Genomic DNA, 20,350 nt, shown 5'->3' on the forward strand with positions numbered 1-20,350 from the left:
GGATCTACAACTTCTTCCTCTGCCAAGGCCGCATGGCACAATGTACTCCCCACCGAAGTGTTCAGTGGGGTGGTGAGTGTGAGTGTGTCTGTGTGTTTGACGGAGGGAAAGAGAGAGTTACGATGAAGAAGAGTGTGTCTACCCGCAGCCTGAACAAGTCGTCCAGCTTTCCACAGGCTGACCAGAGAAAGGCTGTGAAGACAGGATGGAGTGTTCGGCTGGGCCACACTCGCAGGGCGCTGAGCAGCAGGGCCAAGGAGCCTTCCTCCTCACCCTCAACATCATCATCTTCACCCTGCCTTTTCTCCACAGCTCCCCCGCCACCCAAAAGAGCCCCCAGCACCACCTTGACGCTGCGCTCCAAGTCCATGACTGCCGAACTGGAGGAACTGGGTGAGTGTGAGAATACAGATGCAAACATTCACACGCATATGTCCCCACTCTGTCTCGCTCTGTCGCTCTCTGTCTCTCTCTGTCTCTCTCTGTCCCCACTCTGTCTCTCTCTGTCTCTCTCTGTCTCTGTGTCTTTGTCTCTCTCTCTCTCTCTCACTTCACCTTTTTCATAAAAATATGCTTCCTGCCTTAACACAATTTAGAACATGTCTTTAGCTCTGACAGCATAATCTTGTCTTTCTTCTTAACTTTTGATATTTCCTTTCTCTCTTTGACTCACTCACTCACTCACTCACTCACTCACTCTCTCTTACACACACACACACATCCTGACCCACATTTTCTGTCCTCTCTTTTCCCAAGCTTCCGTCCGGAGGAGGAGAGGAGGTGAGTCTGAGTGGAGACCTGTTGAGGCATCATCATGACCTCTCTGAGCATCACAGCCTGACACACTGTTCAATATGGATGAAGCACCGGCACGGCGTGGGCACTGAGCTCTGAGTCAGTCAGTCAGAACCTGCTCCTCAATCTTGAGGCTCACAAAGAATATAGACTCAGACGCTGTACCCCATCTGATCCAGTGGAGGCTGCTGAGGGGAGGACGGTTCATAATAATGGCTTGAGTGGCACAAATGGAATGGCATCAAACCATGTGTTTGATAGATGTTATACCATTCCACTGATTCTGCTCCAGCCGTTACCACAAGCCCGTCCTCCCCAATTAAGGTGCCACCAACCTCCTGTGCTCTAATCCAACATAGTGAAGGTTTCTTTAGTTGTGTGATGTGCATGGTGTAACTGTCAATTCGAAATATATTTGAACATGTGTAGACCTGCATGGTTGTGTTGATATTGTGTGGCGTTGTGACATTTTCTAGTTTCTAGATATCTGACAGGGACTAGGGGCCGTGCATTGTGTGCAAACACTCACAATTTGTCATGTAGAAAGTATCTTGGTCCGTACATGCTGTGTAGCTTTATTCAGACTGTGTTGTCCGTGTGATCCCTGTACAGAAAGGCTAGATGAGATGCTAGCGCCCCAGGAGCATTTGACGTTACGTTCCCAGCCCACAGAGGCCGACTACAGAGCTGCTACTGTCAAACAGAGACCTACCGGCAGGAGAATCACATCAGCAGAGATCAGTGTGAGTTCACATAGACACACGTGTGCAGAAACACATTGATGCACACTCTCTCTCTCTCTCTCCCACGCACGCACACACACACACACACACACACATTCACACACACAGCAATTCTGGAACAGAGACCTACAAGCCGCAGAATAACATCAGCATATACAGTATATACCCTCCCACATACTCATATACCATACATACTGTTTTGTATAAAATATGCGTCTGAAACCTTTTTGTGAGTGTGTCTGTGTGTGTGTTTCAGTCGCTGTTTGAGAGGCAGGGCATGGCACTACATGGTGGGCTCCACCCAGGGATAGAGAGGGCTCATATGCAGCTGCCTAGAGGGATGTCCAGGACCAAGTCATTCGGTAACACCTTTCACCTTTAGTACAGTACCTAGTCAATAACTTGGCAACTATAGTGCATAATCTCTGTACTACTTTAGACATTCTAACTATTTCTGTCCTTTGCCCCCTGACCTCTCCAGGTGCGACTGAGGAGGACCGACTGTCGGCTTTGGCTGGAGAACACCGTTTCCCCCGGAGCTCTTCCATGACTGACAGCCTCCGAGACCACTCCCATTCTATCCCGCCCCCTCCCCAGACTGCCCCCCCTCCTCCCCCCTCTCTCTACTACCTGGACACTGGCCCTCCCCCCTCCTTCTGCCCCCCTCCTCCCCCTGCCAGGGGTCAAGGTCAAGGTCATGATCCTGGAGGTCGTTCCAGCTTCAAGCCCTCCTCCCTGGACCTGGACCGGCCCTACGACCCATCACACCGCCAGTCCTCCCATCTCGAACGCCAGAAGAAGACAAGGTCAATGATTATTCTACAAGACTCCTCCCACTTACCCGTGGAGCCCACCGACATCCCCCGCCCCTCTGCCTCTGCTACACCACCCGAGCGAATTAAAAGAAAAGGACGGGTGATTGACAACCCGTACGCCAATGTGGGCCAGTTTAGTATTGGGTTGTACACGCCCACCAAGCCCCAGCGCAAGAAGAGCCCTCTGGTGAAACAGCTACAGGTAGGTTAAGTTGTTGATTTCTTTATTCTGATTATTAGCTGTTACTGTAGCAAGTGAACAAAGTTTGTTTTGAAGTTGAAGTTTCTAATTTCTTGTCATCTCTACCCCTCCAGGTGGAGGACGCTCAGGAGAGAGCCAGCATCGCCTTGGCTGCCGCCCACTCCCGAGAGCCCTCCCCCTCAGGTCGACACCCACACACCCACGGCCACACACACACTAGCCGGGCCGACTACTACCAGCAGCAGCTGATGGTGGAGCGCGAGCGTATGCGTCTCCAGGGAGAGGCCCTGCTGCAGGGGAAAGGGCCGTTCGCTGCCGCTATCGCCGGCGCTGTGAAGGACCGAGAGCGCCGTCTAGAGGAACGGAGGAAATCAACAGTCTTCCTGTCGGTGGGGACCATGGAGGGGGGGTCTGGGTCTGTCCCTGAGGCCCCCTCCTACACCACATCTCGCTCCATCGATGAGCGCCTGCTCAGCAGAGAATTTGGCCAGCTGCCACCCCCTGCCCTGGCCCTGCGTCCCTTACCTGGTGGCACTACCTTCATCCACCCACTCACAGGGAAGCCCCTGGATCCTAACTCGCCCCTGGCTCTTGCGCTGGCCGCAAGAGAGCGGGCACTTACCTCCCAGACCCAGTCCCCCGCCAGCAGCCCTGAGCCCAGGACTAAACAGGAAAGGGCTGGGGCTGGGGCTGGAAGTCAGGGGGCTTCGCTCTTCATCGACAGCCAGACCAAAGAGCCTCAGCATGGGGATGGGAGTCCGGGGTCACCCCAGGCTGGTAAACCCCAGTGGGGAGCATCCTCACCCACCTTGCTTCGCCAGGAGATGGAGGGAAGAGTAGAGGAGAGGAAGGAGGAGAGGAGAACGGAGGACAAGAAGAGTTTGTTGATCAGTATCATGGACACATCCCAACAGAAGACGGCTGGACTAATCATGGTCCATGCCACCAGTAACGGCCAGGCAGTGGGGCTGGAACCAGGGCTGGAGCAGACCCCCACCTCCACAGCCACCGAGCCCAGTAAACTCTCCCTCAGTCGGGTTCCATCGCCCAGCCCTTCTGCCTCTCAGCCCCAGGCCCAGCCCCAGGCCCAGCACCCCTCCAGCCCAGCCCAGGCTACCTTGGCCCAGGGCAGTTCAGAGGAAGATGTGGAGCCCTACACAGTGAACCTACCTCCAGCCATGCTGTCCTCAAGTGATGAGGAGACCAGAGAGGAGCTGAAGAAGATCGGGGTGCTCCCACCTCCGGATGAGTTCGCCAACGGGTTGTTGGCCAAGGCACAAGCACTGGAACAAGCCCAAGCCCAAGCCCAAGCCCAAGCCCACGCCCACGCCCAAGCCCAAGCCCAGGGGACCCCTGTACCCCAGTCTAAATCCATCACCTCTCCCACAACATCTACCACCCCTACTCCCCTCACCCCTTCCACCACCACCCCAACCCCCAGCCTGACCCCCACCCAGCCTCAAGGCCCTCCTCTCCAGCCTTCCCCCGGAGGAGCAGTCGTCTCAGGGAAGCCATCGGACCCGGACCAGCCCCATCCTCCAGCCCTTCTGGCTGAGTCTGGTTCAGCAGCAGACTCTGGTGTGGAGGAGGCAGACACACGCAGCTCCAGTGAGAGAGAGCGAGACCACCACCTGGAGACCACCAGCACCGTGTCCACCGTCTCCAGCATGTCCACTCTGTCCTCGGAGAGCGGTGAGCCCGCCGATACACATACCTCCTATGCCGACGGGCAGACCTTTGTGCTCGACAAGCCACCAGTGCCTCCCAAGCCCAGGCTAAAATCCCACATCGGAGGCAGTAAAGGCCCGGTAACCTTCAGGGACCCGTTGCTAAAGCAGAGCTCTGACAGCGAGCTGTTATCCCAGCAGCAGGCAGCTGCTCTTGCTGCAGCAGCGGCCGGAGGGGCAGGGCTGGGGCATGGAGGCCTTGGGTCTGGAGGCCTTGGGTCTGGAGGCCTGGGGTCAGGCTCTATATCTGGTCTGGTGGGAGGCCCTGGGAGGCCCCGCTACCTATTCCAGAGGAGGTCCAAGCTGTGGGGGGACCAGATGGAGGCGCGAGGACCCGGGGTGGGGTTAGGGATGGGGAGTCTTGGCAGTCTAGGGGGGTTGGGGCTAGGGCTGGGGGGTGAGGAGGGAGGCAAACCATCGGTGATTGGGGAACTGAGTTCCAGACTGCAGCAGCTGAATAAGGATACCAGGTCTCTGGGGGAGGAGGAGCCACTGGGGGCATCGCTGGACCCTGGGAGGAAGTCCCCTGTGACAGGCGCCAGGTAAGACAGGAGAGAGGGAGGCTAACTGAACATGGCCAAACCAATCTTAGGCCCTATTCAAGTACGTCTGAGATTCCTTTTTCCCTTCCTTTAAGTAATTAAGAATCTCTTGGGTGGATTAAAGCAAGGCTCCATTAGGCTACACAGCTTTCACATATCCACTCAGCTGTTCAAAAAGCTTCATATTCAGTTTAAAGGTTAAAAGGATTCAAAAACATCTGTAAATATTACATTATAATTATCACTGCTGGCCGTGTTGTGCATGGTTTGCTCTCTCCCATTATAACGTATGCCACTGCCACCATACCCCTGCACAGCAAACTGCTGTGGTGAGTAAGAGAGACTGAGGATAGAAGACATGCCTAGCAAATGCTACAATGTTAGCATTAACTTTCCTTAGCAATGCTAGTGCAAACAGGCCCTTTCATTAGCAATCCCCATTCCTCTCTGGTACAGCATAGATGGTACAGAAAGGTGAGATAATAGATCATAGGATTCGGGTTGAGGTTACGCTTAGACAGTTTGCTGTGGAACCTATGGAGTGATTGTACGACACACCATTTTTGGAGGATTCGTTTTTTTTTCAGGTTTTTGTTCGTTCATTGTTCTACTGAAAGTCCTTTGTATTCCTACAGATGTTACAAGGACACGGATGGGAGTAAATTTTAAGTTTATAGCCACTAGGGTAAACCCAAACTCATTGTATTATTCATTTCCCAACCAGCCTATTAACCAACCCCATGGGAATTAAATAATTTACCGATTTTGTTTATTTTATTTCTCAAACCGCCATCAGTTGTTACCTTGTTGGCATGATCCACTTCCTGACGTTTCGACCAATAAAATTAGACATCAGGCTTACCGTACACTAACTAATTAATCACTTCCTGTAGAGGACCATAAAACATGACTAAATGTTATAATTAAGCAATAAGGCACAAGGGTTGTAGTATATGGCAATATACCACGACTAAGGGCTGTTCTTAGCACGACGCAACGCAGGGTGCCTGGATACAGCCATTACCATAAACCCCCTTGTGCCTTATTGCTATTATAAACTGGTAGCCAATGTAATTAGAGCAGTAAAAATACATGTTTTGTCATATCCGTGGTATATGGCTGTCAACCAATATACCACGGCTGTCAGCCAATCAGCACTCAGGGTTCAAACCACCCAGTTTATAATTCCAAATATAATACATGTATAACCTATGTACTGTAGGCATGTAGTACTGGATCTCTCTGACACGCCACCATTATAATGTAAAATATATATATATTCAATAACTGATTGGAGTTTTAAAGATTCTCTCCAATGTACATTACATTCTTTCATTGACAATTCTAGGTCTAGACTGAGTAAACTTCAGATCATCTCAAATAATTATATGATGTAATCCCATACAGTATAGAGATTATAGACCACCTGAAACATGCTGAGTTCTAAACTGTTTCCATGGTGACAGCATTGGCCTGCTATCAACAGTCACCTTTGTTGTATCTAGTCAGTAAATCAGCTCTAAATCTCACTCAATAAAAAACAGTGTGTGTGTGCATGTGTGTGTGCATGTGTGTGTGCATGTGTGTGTGCATGTGTGTGTGTGTATGTGTGCAGGGTTGGTCGGTTGGTGCAAACAAGGTAACACAGGGCCTGGAGGGATGCACTTCCTGAATGCTTCTTCTCATCTCACGCACATACACACTCTCACCTCTGACCTTTAGGCCCTGACCTATGACCCTGCCAGCCCCCCCCACACACCTCCCTCTCTCCTACGTGCAATGCTCAGCTGGAGTGGATAAAAGTTGCTTCTAACCACTGATAAAGGATCAATTCGTTTTTTTAACGCCAAAATGTTTTAAAGATGGAATCTGCAGTAGGGGAAACAGCACCAGTGTCTGTCCCACTGTCATTGTTATATTTTGAGGTTGCTGACAGGCAGAGGTGAGGAGCGTCGCGCAACATGCTATAATAAATTGCAGTACATGTTCTGCTGTTCTATCACCGTGCAATGATATCTGAGGCAATAAAACAGTGTTTGTTGTTTGCAGTAATTTCTTTGTTGTTGTAATATCACAAACAGACTTGGCAGTGTCACCATTAAGGATTCCAGCTTTAAATTCGGATTGGGGCTAGGTTAATCTGATCCTAGAGCTGTGGTTAGGGTTAACATATACAGTACCTCAACTACCTCCTTAGATTGCTTTCATCTCTCTCGTCTTTGCCAGCTCCCATGTTCAATCCCTCCTTCCACTATGGTCTGCTGGCTGCTTACAGGGATAGTACAACCCAAAAATCTTAGTCTGTCAGATACCAAATATACGCGAGACTGCAGACTTCTCCTAATGCATATACAATAGCAGGATCTGCACATATATAACATCATCTACACAATATCATCTACATAAATGGCATAAACTATATGACTTTTAGCTCAGCTTTTTAGGTATAAAAACATCTGATATATTTTTGGAGTGAACTATCCCTTTAACGTTCAGAGAGATTGGGCTAAATTAATGATCCTGCCCCCTCCCCTCACCTGACAAATCAACTTCAAGCTCAAGCACATCAGCAGAGATACAGTGGGATGAACCGTTGCCTGCTGTTGAAATACTGTGCATTAGTTGTTTTTACTAGTTTGGTCTTACTTATTTTAGTATATTAGATCTTATGTTGATCATTATTGTTTATGATGTATGTAGGTGATAGTGGTTATACAGTATCAAATAGCTTAGATGTAGTTAGTGTAAGGCTCAGTTAACCAACCTTATTAGCAGCAATAGTCTTCTTTCAGGAGTTTTCAGATGTATCTCAATAGTCTAAAATGCCTTCCTCTCCTCACCACCTCTCCTTCATCTGTATTGAATTGATCTGAACAGGTGAGCGCAACATAGGCGATGGCTTTTTGGAATTCGCTTTCACCTGTCCAGTTCTTTCATATGATGCGGTGACTATGAAGTAAAGAAGGGAAGAGGAAGGCAAGGTGAAGAAAGGAAGTGGTTTTAGGACTATTGAGATGCAGACCTGATGCCTTTGTTTGTCTACTGAGCAGGAGGACCAATTATGACCACCAGTACCACCCTGACCTGGTTGTGGATAGGAACAGTAGTGGCGGCCTGCGAGCTCGCCTCATCTCTCTCTCCATGAAGCTCAGCAATGTTCTCAGATAAGGTGCTGAGGGACACTACTATTATAGCATTCTATAGAGTAGTTATGGTCAGTCATGTAGCGTACCAGCAAAGCAAATGTGTTAGTTAGATATTTCACCATGTGTTTGAAGTAAGTATCACATCCCGTCAACTCAACCAATCCCAGAGCTGGACTCTGACAGGATAACGTGATGTCATACGTGTCATGTGACAGAGTGTTCTGATTGGCCCACTCTTCCGTCTCAGTTAATTTGACTAATCTTGACCTTATCCAGTCAAAATCAACCTCCCTGCATCGTCCCACCCCCAACGTCATCTGATACTTCTATTTCTACAGACTTTCTTTCTGTTCAGTTTAAATGAAGGAAAAGCTCAAATTATGCACATCGTTATTCTCTCTCTCTTCCTCCCTCTCTTTTTCACCCACTTCACACAGTTGCAGATCTCATTCGCTTGATTTCTGTGGTGTGTACACTCACTCGGTGTTGCTCCATACATTTACCACCAGTCCATGTCTGTCTAATTCAAATGTATCCATGCTGTCAAAAGTGCTATATGTACCATTCATTCATGTATTCAATAATGTCCACTCATGCTATGTTGTCATAGCTTTGGCTGGTTCAGAAAATCCTGGTTGTCATTTGTTTGAGTTGGGCTCTTTGGTCTCCTGTTCTTCTCTGATCTTTTATTTATGTTACATATGTTTCTGTTTGATATCAGTGATTGTGTTGGGGATTTCATTTGTCCACTGACGAGTCATCACACACTATAGTATACACTATATTATAAACTGGGTGGTTCCAGCCCTGAATGCTGATTGGCTGACCACTGGTATGACAAAACATGTATTTTTACTGCTCTAATTATGTTGGTAACCAGTTTATAATAGCAATAAGGCACCTCAGGGGTTTGTGTTATATAGCCAATATACCACGACTAAGGACTGTATCCATTCCACGTTGCGTCGTGCCTAAGAACAGCCCTTAGCCGTGGTATATTGGATAATCTGGCTTTATTGCTTAACTCTACTATACAATACTATGAGTCTCCATAATCTGAGTTTAAACTCACAAACACACAGAGTCAGGAGACTCTTGCCATTCATCCTGTTCCTCATTGTTTTATTTGGTTGTTTTTTCTGTTGGTTTGTATTCTTTATTCTTTTATTCAGTGTTTGAGATGTGAATAGTGTGCTCATTTCTCTCTCATGTGGCCTGTTGGACTCATCTGGTTCTGATCTCCTCAACTCTGCTGTCGATGTCATGTCAAAAACACATAAACACAACCACACACCCACAAACACGGGCACCATTCATCCACACATACTAACACAAACACATACATTGGCTTGACATGGCCAGAGGAGTTGTCTAAAGCAGAGCCAGGTGTGGCTAGCAGGCTATGTCTCATGGACTGATGCTAACATTCTCTCCCATTGCTCTCTCTCTGCTCACCTTGCATGTTCCGCCCCGCTGCTCTGATCTGATTGGTCTAGAACTGACTGTACGCCCAGGAGGGCAAGACGACCGTGTAAGTGCGCATGGAGCTCATGTCATCTCACTCCGCCCATCTCTGTAGCTACCAACCGTCTCACCTCCTAAACCCATACCACACAGCACTCTCCCAACACACACACAAAGACATACACAAATGCACACGCAATCGCAAGTACACATGGATGTTGGTACTGACTGAAAACACCACCCTGTCCTCCACCACTCCCACACACCTCCCTGCCTGTCCCCAAAACCAACCTACTTCTCCATTTCACCCCCTCACTCTTCCACCATGCCTCCTCTCCACCCATCCCTCCCCCTAACACCTCACTCTTTACATGAATTCCTACTCTCTCCAGTCATTCCTGCGGTATTGGCTGTTCTTCACCTCTCTACCCCTCCCTCCCCTTAACCCCTCACTCTCTCCAGTCATTCCTGCGATATTGGCTGTTCTTCACCTCTCCACCCCTCCTTCCCCTTAACCCCTTAGTCTCTCCAGTCATTCCTGCGGTATTGGCTGTTCTTCACCTCTCCACCCCTCCCTCCCCTTAACCCCTTAGTCTCTCCAGTCATTCCTGCGGTATTGGCTGTTCTTCACCTCTCCACCACTCCCTCCCCTTAGCCCCTTAGTCTCTCCAGTCATTCCTGTGGTTTTGGCTGTTCTTCACCTCAAAGCCCTCAGGTCTCACACTGTACGGTGCTTTATCTGGGTCAAATACAGACAAATAATCAAACCATTACTATCTAAAGTGATCTAACTGTGTACACAGGGTACAGTCCGGAGTGAGACTCAGGGAAAGCCCTGGGATATGGTATAAATATGGTAGTTTGCACATCATCTACGGTGTGAGGACTGAGCTAGTGTTGTAGCTGCCATAGCTCTCTCCTTTCTTACCCACAGAGCAGACCATTTTTCTCCCATACAGAGCCCTACCTGTTTCTCCTGTAGAGCTATAAAGACATGACCCTTACTCTTACTACATGCATGGTCAGCTTTTTGGACCCAAAATATGCTGACACAAGGAAATCATGTTCACTGCTTTTATTTGTGTGCATGCTTGTGTGTGCGGTCAAAGACATGGCCAGGTTTTGAACAATTATCCCTGGCATTTGTTGGTGTTTACAGTAGGCTTGTATCCTCTGACAGGACAGAACCATAAACCCCCTCCACCACATACCCTCATAGCTTCAAATCAGAGCTGTATTTATTGAGGCATAAAAATAAATCATTATTTGATCTTGCAGAGATTGATTCCGCTTTGATATGACTTTATTAAAAAAGCACCATTCGCCAGAGTAGCCTGTTCTCTGGGCCTGCCGAATGAGTAGAGAAAAGACATAAAGTAGAGAATCACACGCATGCTCACATGAAAAAAACTATAGTTTACTAAAGAATACTATAGCACTTGCTATAGAATTATGTAGTGAACTGTAGTATACAGTAGAATACTATACTACACACTCTAGTATCCTTCGATCATGTAGAATAATATAGACTACAAAAACACTACAGTAAATACTACAGTAATGTCCGCAAAAACAATAGAGTAATTATTATAGTATATGCTACAGTATCTCATTTGCATATCTCAATTCGTGCCACCCAGTGAGAAACCCATAAGTGAGAAATGATAATGTTCCCTACATATTATAGAAAAGAGCAGAAGCTCTGAACTATCTGTTCAGACCTCAGTCCTACCTACCTACAGGTTATGGAAAATTGGAGTCTTTTGTCCAGTAGTTTTCCTCAAGGAGATAGCCACCACTGCTATGTCGAAGATATTACAACAAAAACACTTCAATTCTGTAGTAAATACTACAGTAATGTCTGCAAACTAACTACAGTAAATATTACAGTATATTACAGTCTGCAAAGACACTACAGTAAATACTATAGTATATACTACAACAACAAAAATTGCTACAGTATTTATTCTATAGTAAACTGTACATACGACAGTGTACTGCAATCATGTCCGCAACACTAGAGTAAATACTACAGTATTCACTATTCACTGTAGTGTTTTTGCGGACCAAGAATGGCCATTGGTGAAACTGCACCAGTTTCTGGGTCCCCGTCTGTCAGACTGGAGTCTCAGTGGGGTTTAGAATGGACATCAGAGAAACTGAGCGATGGGAGCCAGGGAAATGCTGATGAGGGCTCTATGTCGGAGTGGACAACTTGATTGGCAATAAGACGGAATTAAGTTTCACTAAAGTAATTTATGAAGGAGAGAGGGAAAGGGAGAAAGGGAGTGAGAGATAGAAAGAGATTGATGAGCAGATACTCTCAGTGATTGCTCTGTCAGAATGAGCTGGATCCACCAAGTGTTGCTTGATCGTCTTCCACTAGCTAGACAGTATGCAGGTCGTGTTTCTCTTGCACACCATATGCCAGCAACTGGATAGATCGAACCGAGAGAGAACAGAGAAAGCGACTACAGAGGGAATTGGTAGATAGAACCCATTTCTGCTCTGTCAGATGTTCTGCCATGTTCCGGTTCTGTAACGTTCCAGTTCCTTAGTGTTCCAATTCAACTGTGTTTTCCTGCAGTGTTCCACTCTCCTGACCCCAAGAAAGGTTGGACCATCTTGTATAAGGCCTTTACGCCATGTACACACCAACTGAGTAGTTGAAAAGAATGAAGCTTTTGACCTTGCTGTGATTTTAACTAGCTTGCTCTCAGTAATGGTCACTAACCCTGCAGCCCCTCAGTGGCTTGATGTTTCAAAGGCTCAACAGATCAAATGGCTCTTTTTACTTGTGTGAAGCTTTATAGATAAAAAACACTGTGACATTGTTCTAATATCTCTTTGCCTTTTTCTTTCTCTACATCTCATTGCGCTTGCTTTCTCTGTATCCCTCTCAACCTCTTTCCCTCCCAAACACCCTCTCCTTCTCTCTCTCTCTCTCTCTCTCTCTCTCTCTCTCTCTCTCTCTCTCTCTCTCTCTCTCTCAATCTTTCGCTCTCCCCTCCAGACTTTTCAGCAGTCTAGGAGAGCTCCACACCATTTCCCAGAGAAGCTACGGCACTTCCTACACCATCCGGCCCGGCAGCCGCTACCCCATAACACGCCGAATCCCAAGCCCCGGCTCGGGCTCCCCAGATCGGGGTGACCCCCTAAGTCGACTCCCAGGCTTCGGCTTACCCATTTCGCCCACCACGCCGCCCCACACCATCCTCAAGTCATCCAGCCTCAGCCTGCCCCATGAGCCCAAAGAAGTGCGCTTTGTTATGAGGAGCTCCAGCGCCCGGTCCCGCTCCCCGTCTCCCTCTCACTCTCCTGGGCTGGGCTCGCCCCTCCTGGCCCTCAGGCCCTTCCACCAGAAGCCCCTCCACCTGTGGAACAAGTACGACGTTGGAGACTGGCTGGAGAGCATCCACCTGGGGGAGCACAGGGCCGGCTTTCAGGAGCATGAGATTGAGGGCTCGCACCTGCCAGCACTCACCAAGGACGACTTTGCTGAGCTGGGGGTGACGCGGGTGGGACACCGCATGAACATTGAACGAGCACTCAAACAGCTGCTGGAGAGCTGACCCCTGCCCTGAGAGAGAGAGAGAGAGAGAGAGAGAGAGAGAGAGAGAGATAGAGAGAGAGAGAGAGAGAGAGAGAGAGAGAGAGAGAGAGAGAGAGAAAGAAAGAAAGAGGGAGAGAGAAAGAGGGACAGAGAAAAATGGATAGACCACCCCAGTTTTAAACCAACTCCATTTTAGGTCGCTGCTTTTCATTTATTTTTATTCTGATGTGTCTGAAAGTTTCAGTGATTGCGTTCATATGCAGCTCTCAGCACTGCACTGAATTATGAAGTCCCTCCCCCATCTCACAACCTATCAGATGAGTCCTCTGAAAGAGGCACATAAACTTTTTGCAGAACAGAATCTCGCATGAGCTCCGATTAGAACATTTGATTTGTGACTGCTTGAGTTGCTCCTTTAGTCACACCTTTAACCTATCCCACAGACCTTTCCTTTGCTGTGCCGTTCTTCTTCTCCCTGTCCCTCCATCTCTTTCCCTCCTGTTCATTTTTTGCCTCTGAAGGATCCCCAGTTTGTGTGAAGAAGAGGATGAATCCCGTTCCAAACGGAAAGTTCAGTTGCCTTTCAAAATATTCTTACAGAGATCAGCTACGTTGAACACAGGAGTAAAGACGCAGTACTGACCTAGTATTGACATAGAACTGACATACTGATACAGTACTGACCTAGTATTGGCATAGAACTGACATACTGATACAGTACTGACCTAGTATTGACATAGAACTGACATACTGATACAGTACTGACACAGGTCTCTCTCCACTCTGCCTGGCATTGTGTTCAACACTTGTGCCCAGAGACAGAGTTTGGTGTTGGAGACCACGTGGGGAGAACTCATCTATCCTGGGACTGTCTCACGGACTGACTGTGCTATCTATTATATTTGGAGAATGTTTAACCAACACTAGTGGCTTTTTTCATAATCAAAACATTTGCTTTGGGTTTCCAAAGGGAATATTATAAATATATATAATATAAATGTATTTAAATAGCTTTGAGGGGGGGGGGGGGGGGCGACAGAACGTTGAAAAAAAGATAAGTTATATACAGAGCATCTGACTCCTACTTCTAGACAGAGTACAGAGAGAAAACTTTAACATTTATTCCACCAACAATTTTCTTGTTTTTACCAATTATATATATATATATATATATATGTATATATATATATGTATATATATATATATATATATATATATATATATATATATATATATATATATATATTTGAAAGAAAGTGTATAGATTTCATAAAATATACAACTTTACTAAAACTATACATATTCAATATACAACACCCTATTGATTAACTGTCCTTCTATGGTCACTCTTTCCTGAACAGTAGCATGAGAAGTTGCATCACGTCTTGAACAGAAGGTTGTGTTTTCGTTTCCGCTTGTTTTCTTGCGGTCTTCCGTCATGCTGAAGGGTATCCCACACAGTGAGGGGTGTGAAACCACAGTTGACCCCAGTTTAAACCCAGTGACCTCAACACATACTCAGATGTAGATATACACAGATAGAGTCTTAATTATCAGCCTGTTGCAGAATAACTTTCCTGCAACTTTCCTGCACTTGTAGTGCTTGTAGGCTTCTGAAGTTTGTAATTTACACTTTGAAATGTCAGACTTGATTTTGTATCAACCCCTACAAAAAATTTCCATTAATTATAATATAATAATAATTCACATTTCCTGTTGCTGCAGGATTATTTTCCTGCTATAGCAAACTGGCTCAAATGAAGACCTTACATCTATATATACTGTATACACATGAACATTCACCTGGTCAAACAAATAACACACTTAGATTCACACACAGACACAATCCTCATCCAACCTAAGACCAGTAGCATCATTATCTACATCTGAGACCATGATTTGGGTTATAGAACGAGATGTCTTAAGAAATCAACAATTGTAATGTGAATAGCTTCTCTCAATGGTTAGAGACAGTGAGTGTCATCCATACACACAACAACACAACGGGAGAACAACAGTGGTGCGTTTAAGAGGGAGCAACATTCTGAATACCGCAGATTTATTTGCTTTGATTTATTTGACCTTTATTTATACAGGATTCTCATTGAGATAACATCTCTTTTCCAAGAGAGACCTGGTCCAATAGCAGCAAATAGACCTGACATGGTACAACAGTCATGGACGTCTTATAAAGAACAAACATGATTCGCTATTATACAAGTTGATTTTTTGCTTTTGTAGGTAAAGAATATGTAGTATAGGTTTCTCAACAGTGAAGCATGTCTGTTCTCTATAATACATGACTATCTACATTGATGTTTAACATTGGACTCCACTGAACATGACCCAGGTGGGCTCTACTACCACTAAAACCTTAACTAGTCAACAGTAGCACTGAAACCTTTATGCTCAGTTAAGCTCCTTGGCAATCTATCTCTGTGAAACGTTCCTTTGTATCCATTTAGCAGGTGGTAAATTCAACGTTGTGTGAAGGTTGTAGGGATAACGCTCACTGTCTCACATTGGACCTCACAGATGATCTCACTCCTGATTCTGGACAACATGCGGGGTGTTCTAAATGACACCCTTATCCCTATAGTGCCCTCCATTTTACATTTTGTGGCACTATTTAAGGAAAAGGATATATTTTGGGCCACTACCATACCGTCTGACTCATTTAGGCTTTTGTGTGGGGTTGATTGTTGGTTTGTGTTTATTTGTTATGTCCCCCCCGGCATAATGTAGAGATTGATTTGTGTTTATTTGTTATGCCCCCGCCCCCCCGCCCCCCCCCCCCCCTCCATAATGTAAGAGTTGATTGTTGGTTTGTGTTTATTTGTTATGCCCCCCCCATAATGTAAGAGTTGATTGTTGGTTTGTGTTTATTTGTTATGTCCCCCCCATAATGTAGGGGTGGATTTTGTAGCTCTTGGATTAAGACATTAAGAACTTTTTCTATGCACTCACCTAATCTGAATTTCAGAGTGACCAAGAAAAAGAGAAACTCAAATATTTAAACCTCTCAAAATGACGTACACCCTGTAAATATGAACAAAATACAAATATTTGCTTTTTTATATTAATTAAAAGCAATGTATATATGATAGTTTTCATATACATTTTTGAAAATCAAAAAATATATAGATCTATATATGAATGTTTGGCATATATGCATAGTTAATCACTGAGGAAAAAATGTGTGATCAGATTGTATTCTTTCTATGAACTCTGAACTAGGAGATGATTTGCACAAAACACGGTGCTAGCAATACAGCCACCATTCGTTACAGCGCATGCAGGCTGTGAAGGGAGGAACACCCTGACTCTCTGTACACTCCCCCCTCTCCTCTGTGTGGTGCGTGTATGTATGTGTGTGCGCTAGTTCAAACCCTCGAAGTGAGTCCACTGTAGCCTTAATACCATCAGAGATTCCTGGCAGTGGCTGTGTCTCACACACACAAACACACTCACACGTGGTGCACACACACATTTGCACAAACAGAGACACAGACTGAACTCCAAATCTGTAATCATTATAGGACCCTTTGATATATATTCATTGATGAGAGAGAGAGAGAGAGAGAGAGAGAGAGAGAGAGAGAGAGAGAGAGAGAGAGAGAGAGAGAGAGAGAGAGAGAGAGAGAGAGAGAGAGAGAGAGAGAGAGAGAGAGAGAGAGAGAGAGAAAAAAAACACAATACAATACTGGGGTGCTGAGAGCGATACAGCTTTATCTTTTTTACATTCTGTCTGTTCCTGTATGGCCGCTGTCTGTGTGTCAGAGACCCTGTCTGCCTTGGGCACTGTGTGGGGTTTGGGCCGTGGTTCAATAGGAGACATAGTGTTACACACTCTCTGCTCCACGTTTCATCCTGAGACACACTCTCTGCTCCGTGTTTCATCCTGTTACACACTCTCTGCTCCGTGTTTCATCCTGAGACACACTCTCTGTTCCGTGTTTCATCCTGAGACACACTCTCTGCTCCGTGTTTCATCCTGAGACACACTCTCTGCTCCGTGTTTCATCCTGTTACACACTCTCTGCTCTGCGTTTCATCCTGTTACACACTCTCTGCTCCGTGTTTCATCCCGTTACACACTCTCTGCTCCGTGTTTCATCCTGAGACACACTCTCTGCTCCGTTTTTCATCCTGTTACACACTCTCTGCTCCGTGTTTCATCCTGAGACACACTCTCTGCTCCGTGTTTCATCCTGTTACACACTCTCTGCTCCGTGATTCATCCTGTTACACACTCTCTGCTCTGCGTTTCATCCTGTTACACACTCTCTGCTCCGTGTTTCAACCTGTTACATTCTCTCTGCTCCGTGTTTCAACCTGTTACACACTCACTGCTCTGCGTTTCATCCTGTTACACACTCTCTGCTCCGTGTTTCATCCTGTTACACACTCTCTGCTCCGTGTTTCATCCTGAGACACACTCTCTGCTCCATGATTCATCCTGTTACACACTCTCTGCTCTGCGTTTCATCCTGTTACACACTCTCTGCTCCGTGTTTCAACCTGTTACATTCTCTCTGCTCCGTGTTTCAACCTGTTACACACTCTCTGCTCTGCGTTTCATCCTGTTGCACACTCTCTGCTCCGTGTTTCATCCTGTTACACACTCTCTGCTCTGCGTTTCATCCTGTTACACACTCTCTGCTCTGCGTTTCATCCTGTTACACACTCTCTGCTCCGTGTTTCAACCTGTTACACACTCTCTGCTCCGTGTTTCATCCTGAGACACACTCCCTGCTCCGTGTTTCATCCTGTTACACACTCTCTGCTCCGTGTTTCATCCTGTTACACACTCTCTGCTCCGCGTTTCATCCTGTTACACACTCTCTGCTCCGTGTTTCATCCTGTTACACACTCTCTGCTCCGTGTTTCATCCTGAGACACACTCTCTGCTCCGTGTTTCATCCTGTAACACACTCTCTGCTCCGTGTTTCATCCTGAGACACACTCTCTGCTCCGTTTTTCATCCTGTTACACACTCTCTGCTCCGTGTTTCATCCTGAGACACACTCTCTGCTCCGTGTTTCATCCTGTTACACACTCTCTGCTCCGTGATTCATCCTGTTACACACTCTCTGCTCTGCGTTTCATCCTGTTACACACTCTCTGCTCCGTGTTTCAACCTGTTACATTCTCTCTGCTCCGTGTTTCAACCTGTTACACACTCACTGCTCTGCGTTTCATCCTGTTACACACTCTCTGCTCCGTGTTTCATCCTGTTACACACTCTCTGCTCCGTGTTTCATCCTGAGACACACTCTCTGCTCCATGATTCATCCTGTTACACACTCTCTGCTCTGCGTTTCATCCTGTTACACACTCTCTGCTCCGTGTTTCAACCTGTTACATTCTCTCTGCTCCGTGTTTCAACCTGTTACACACTCTCTGCTCTGCGTTTCATCCTGTTGCACACTCTCTGCTCCGTGTTTCATCCTGTTACACACTCTCTGCTCTGCGTTTCATCCTGTTACACACTCTCTGCTCTGCGTTTCATCCTGTTACACACTCTCTGCTCCGTGTTTCAACCTGTTACACACTCTCTGCTCCGTGTTTCATCCTGAGACACACTCCCTGCTCCGTGTTTCATCCTGTTACACACTCTCTGCTCCGTGTTTCATCCTGTTACACACTCTCTGCTCCGCGTTTCATCCTGTTACACACTCTCTGCTCCGTGTTTCATCCTGTTACACACTCTCTGCTCCGTGTTTCATCCTGAGACACACTCTCTGCTCCGTGTTTCATCCTGTAACACACTCTCTGCTCCGGGATTCATCCTGTTACACACGCTCTGCTCAGCGTTTCATCCTGTTACACACTCTCTGCTCCGTGTTTCAACCTGTTACACACTCTCTGCTCCGTGTTTCATCCTGTTACACACTCTCTGCTCTGCGTTTCATCCTGTTACATTCTCTCTGCTCCGTGTTTCATCCTGTTACACACTCTCTGCTCCGTGTTTCATCCTGTTACACACTCTCTGCTCCGCGTTTCATCTTGAGACACACTCTCTGCGCCGCGTTTCATCCTGTTACACACTCTCTGCTCCGTGTTTCATCCTGAGACACTCTCTTCCCCGTGTTTCATCCTGAGACACACTCTCTGCTCCGCGTTTCATCCTGTTACACACTCTCTGCTCCGTGTTTCATCCTGAGACACACTCTCTGCTCCGTGTTTCATCCTGAGACACACTCTCTGCTCCGTGTTTCATCCTGAGACACACTCTCTGCTCTGCGTTTCATCCTGTTACACACTCTCTGCTCCGTGATTCAACCTGTTACACACTCTCTGCTCCGTGTTTCATCCTGAGACACACACTCTGCTCCGTGTTTCATCCTGTTACACACTCTCTGCTCCTTGTTTCATCCTGTTACACACTCTATGCTCCGCGTTTCATCCTGTTACACACTCTCTGCTCCGTGTTTCATCCTGTTACACACTCTCTGCTCCGTGTTTCATCCTGAGACATACTCTCTGCTCCGCGTTTCATCCTGTTACACACTCTCTGCTCCGTGTTTCATCCTGTTACACACTCTCTGCTCCGCGTTTCATCCTGTTACACACTCTCTGCTCCGTGTTTCATCCTGTTACACACTCTCTGCTCCGTGTTTCATCCTGAGACACACTCTCTGCTCCGTGTTTCATCCTGAGACACACTCTCTGCTCCATGTTTCATCCTATAACACACTCTCTGCTCCGTGATTCATCCTGTTACACACTCTCTGCTCTGTGTTTCATCCTGTTACACACTCTCTGCTCCGTGTTTCAACCTGTTACACACTCTCTGCTCCGTGTTTCATCCTGTTACACACTCTCTGCTCTGCGTTTCATCCTGTTACATTCTCTCTGCTCCGTGTTTCATCCTGTTACACACTCTCTGCTCCGTGTTTCATCCTGTTACACACTCTCTGCTCCGCGTTTCATCTTGAGACACACTCTCTGCTCCGCGTTTAATCCTGTTACACACTCTCTGCTCCGCGTTTCATCCTGTTACACACTCTCTGCTCCGTGTTTCATCCTGAGACACACTCTCTGCTCCGTGTTTCATCCTGAGACACACTCTCTGCTCCGCGTTTCATCCTGTTACACACTCTCTGCTCCGTGTTTCATCCTGAGACACACTCTCTGCTCCGTGTTTCATCCTGAGACACACTCTCTGCTCTGTGTTTCATCCTGAGACACACTCTCTGCTCCGTGTTTCATCCTGAGACACACTCTCTGCTCCGTGTTTCATCCTGTTACACACTCTCTGCTCCGTGTTTCATCCTGTTACACACTCTCTGCTCCGCGTTTCATCCTGTTACACACTCTCTGCTCCGTGTTTCATCCTGTTACACACTCTCTGCTCCGT

At 46.8% G+C, this 20,350-nt stretch overlaps 1 protein-coding gene across 1 annotated transcript in view; it reads left to right on the forward strand.

Annotated features, from left to right (window-relative positions):
* Window positions 1–13,006, forward strand: part of LOC139406385 (SH3 and multiple ankyrin repeat domains protein 3-like) — a 254,120-nt gene extending 241,114 nt beyond the window's left edge. The window contains 8 exon segments of the mRNA XM_071148926.1: window positions 313–393; window positions 757–780; window positions 1,408–1,538; window positions 1,795–1,900; window positions 2,020–2,555; window positions 2,669–3,835; window positions 3,902–4,824; window positions 12,448–13,006. Coding sequence (XP_071005027.1) covers window positions 313–393; window positions 757–780; window positions 1,408–1,538; window positions 1,795–1,900; window positions 2,020–2,555; window positions 2,669–3,835; window positions 3,902–4,824; window positions 12,448–13,006 — 3,527 coding nt within the window.
* The last annotated feature ends 7,344 nt before the right edge of the window (window positions 13,007–20,350 follow it).

The sequence above is a fragment of the Oncorhynchus clarkii genome, chromosome 1, assembly GCF_045791955.1.
Source record: "Oncorhynchus clarkii lewisi isolate Uvic-CL-2024 chromosome 1, UVic_Ocla_1.0, whole genome shotgun sequence".
Lineage (NCBI taxonomy): Eukaryota > Metazoa > Chordata > Actinopteri > Salmoniformes > Salmonidae > Oncorhynchus > Oncorhynchus clarkii.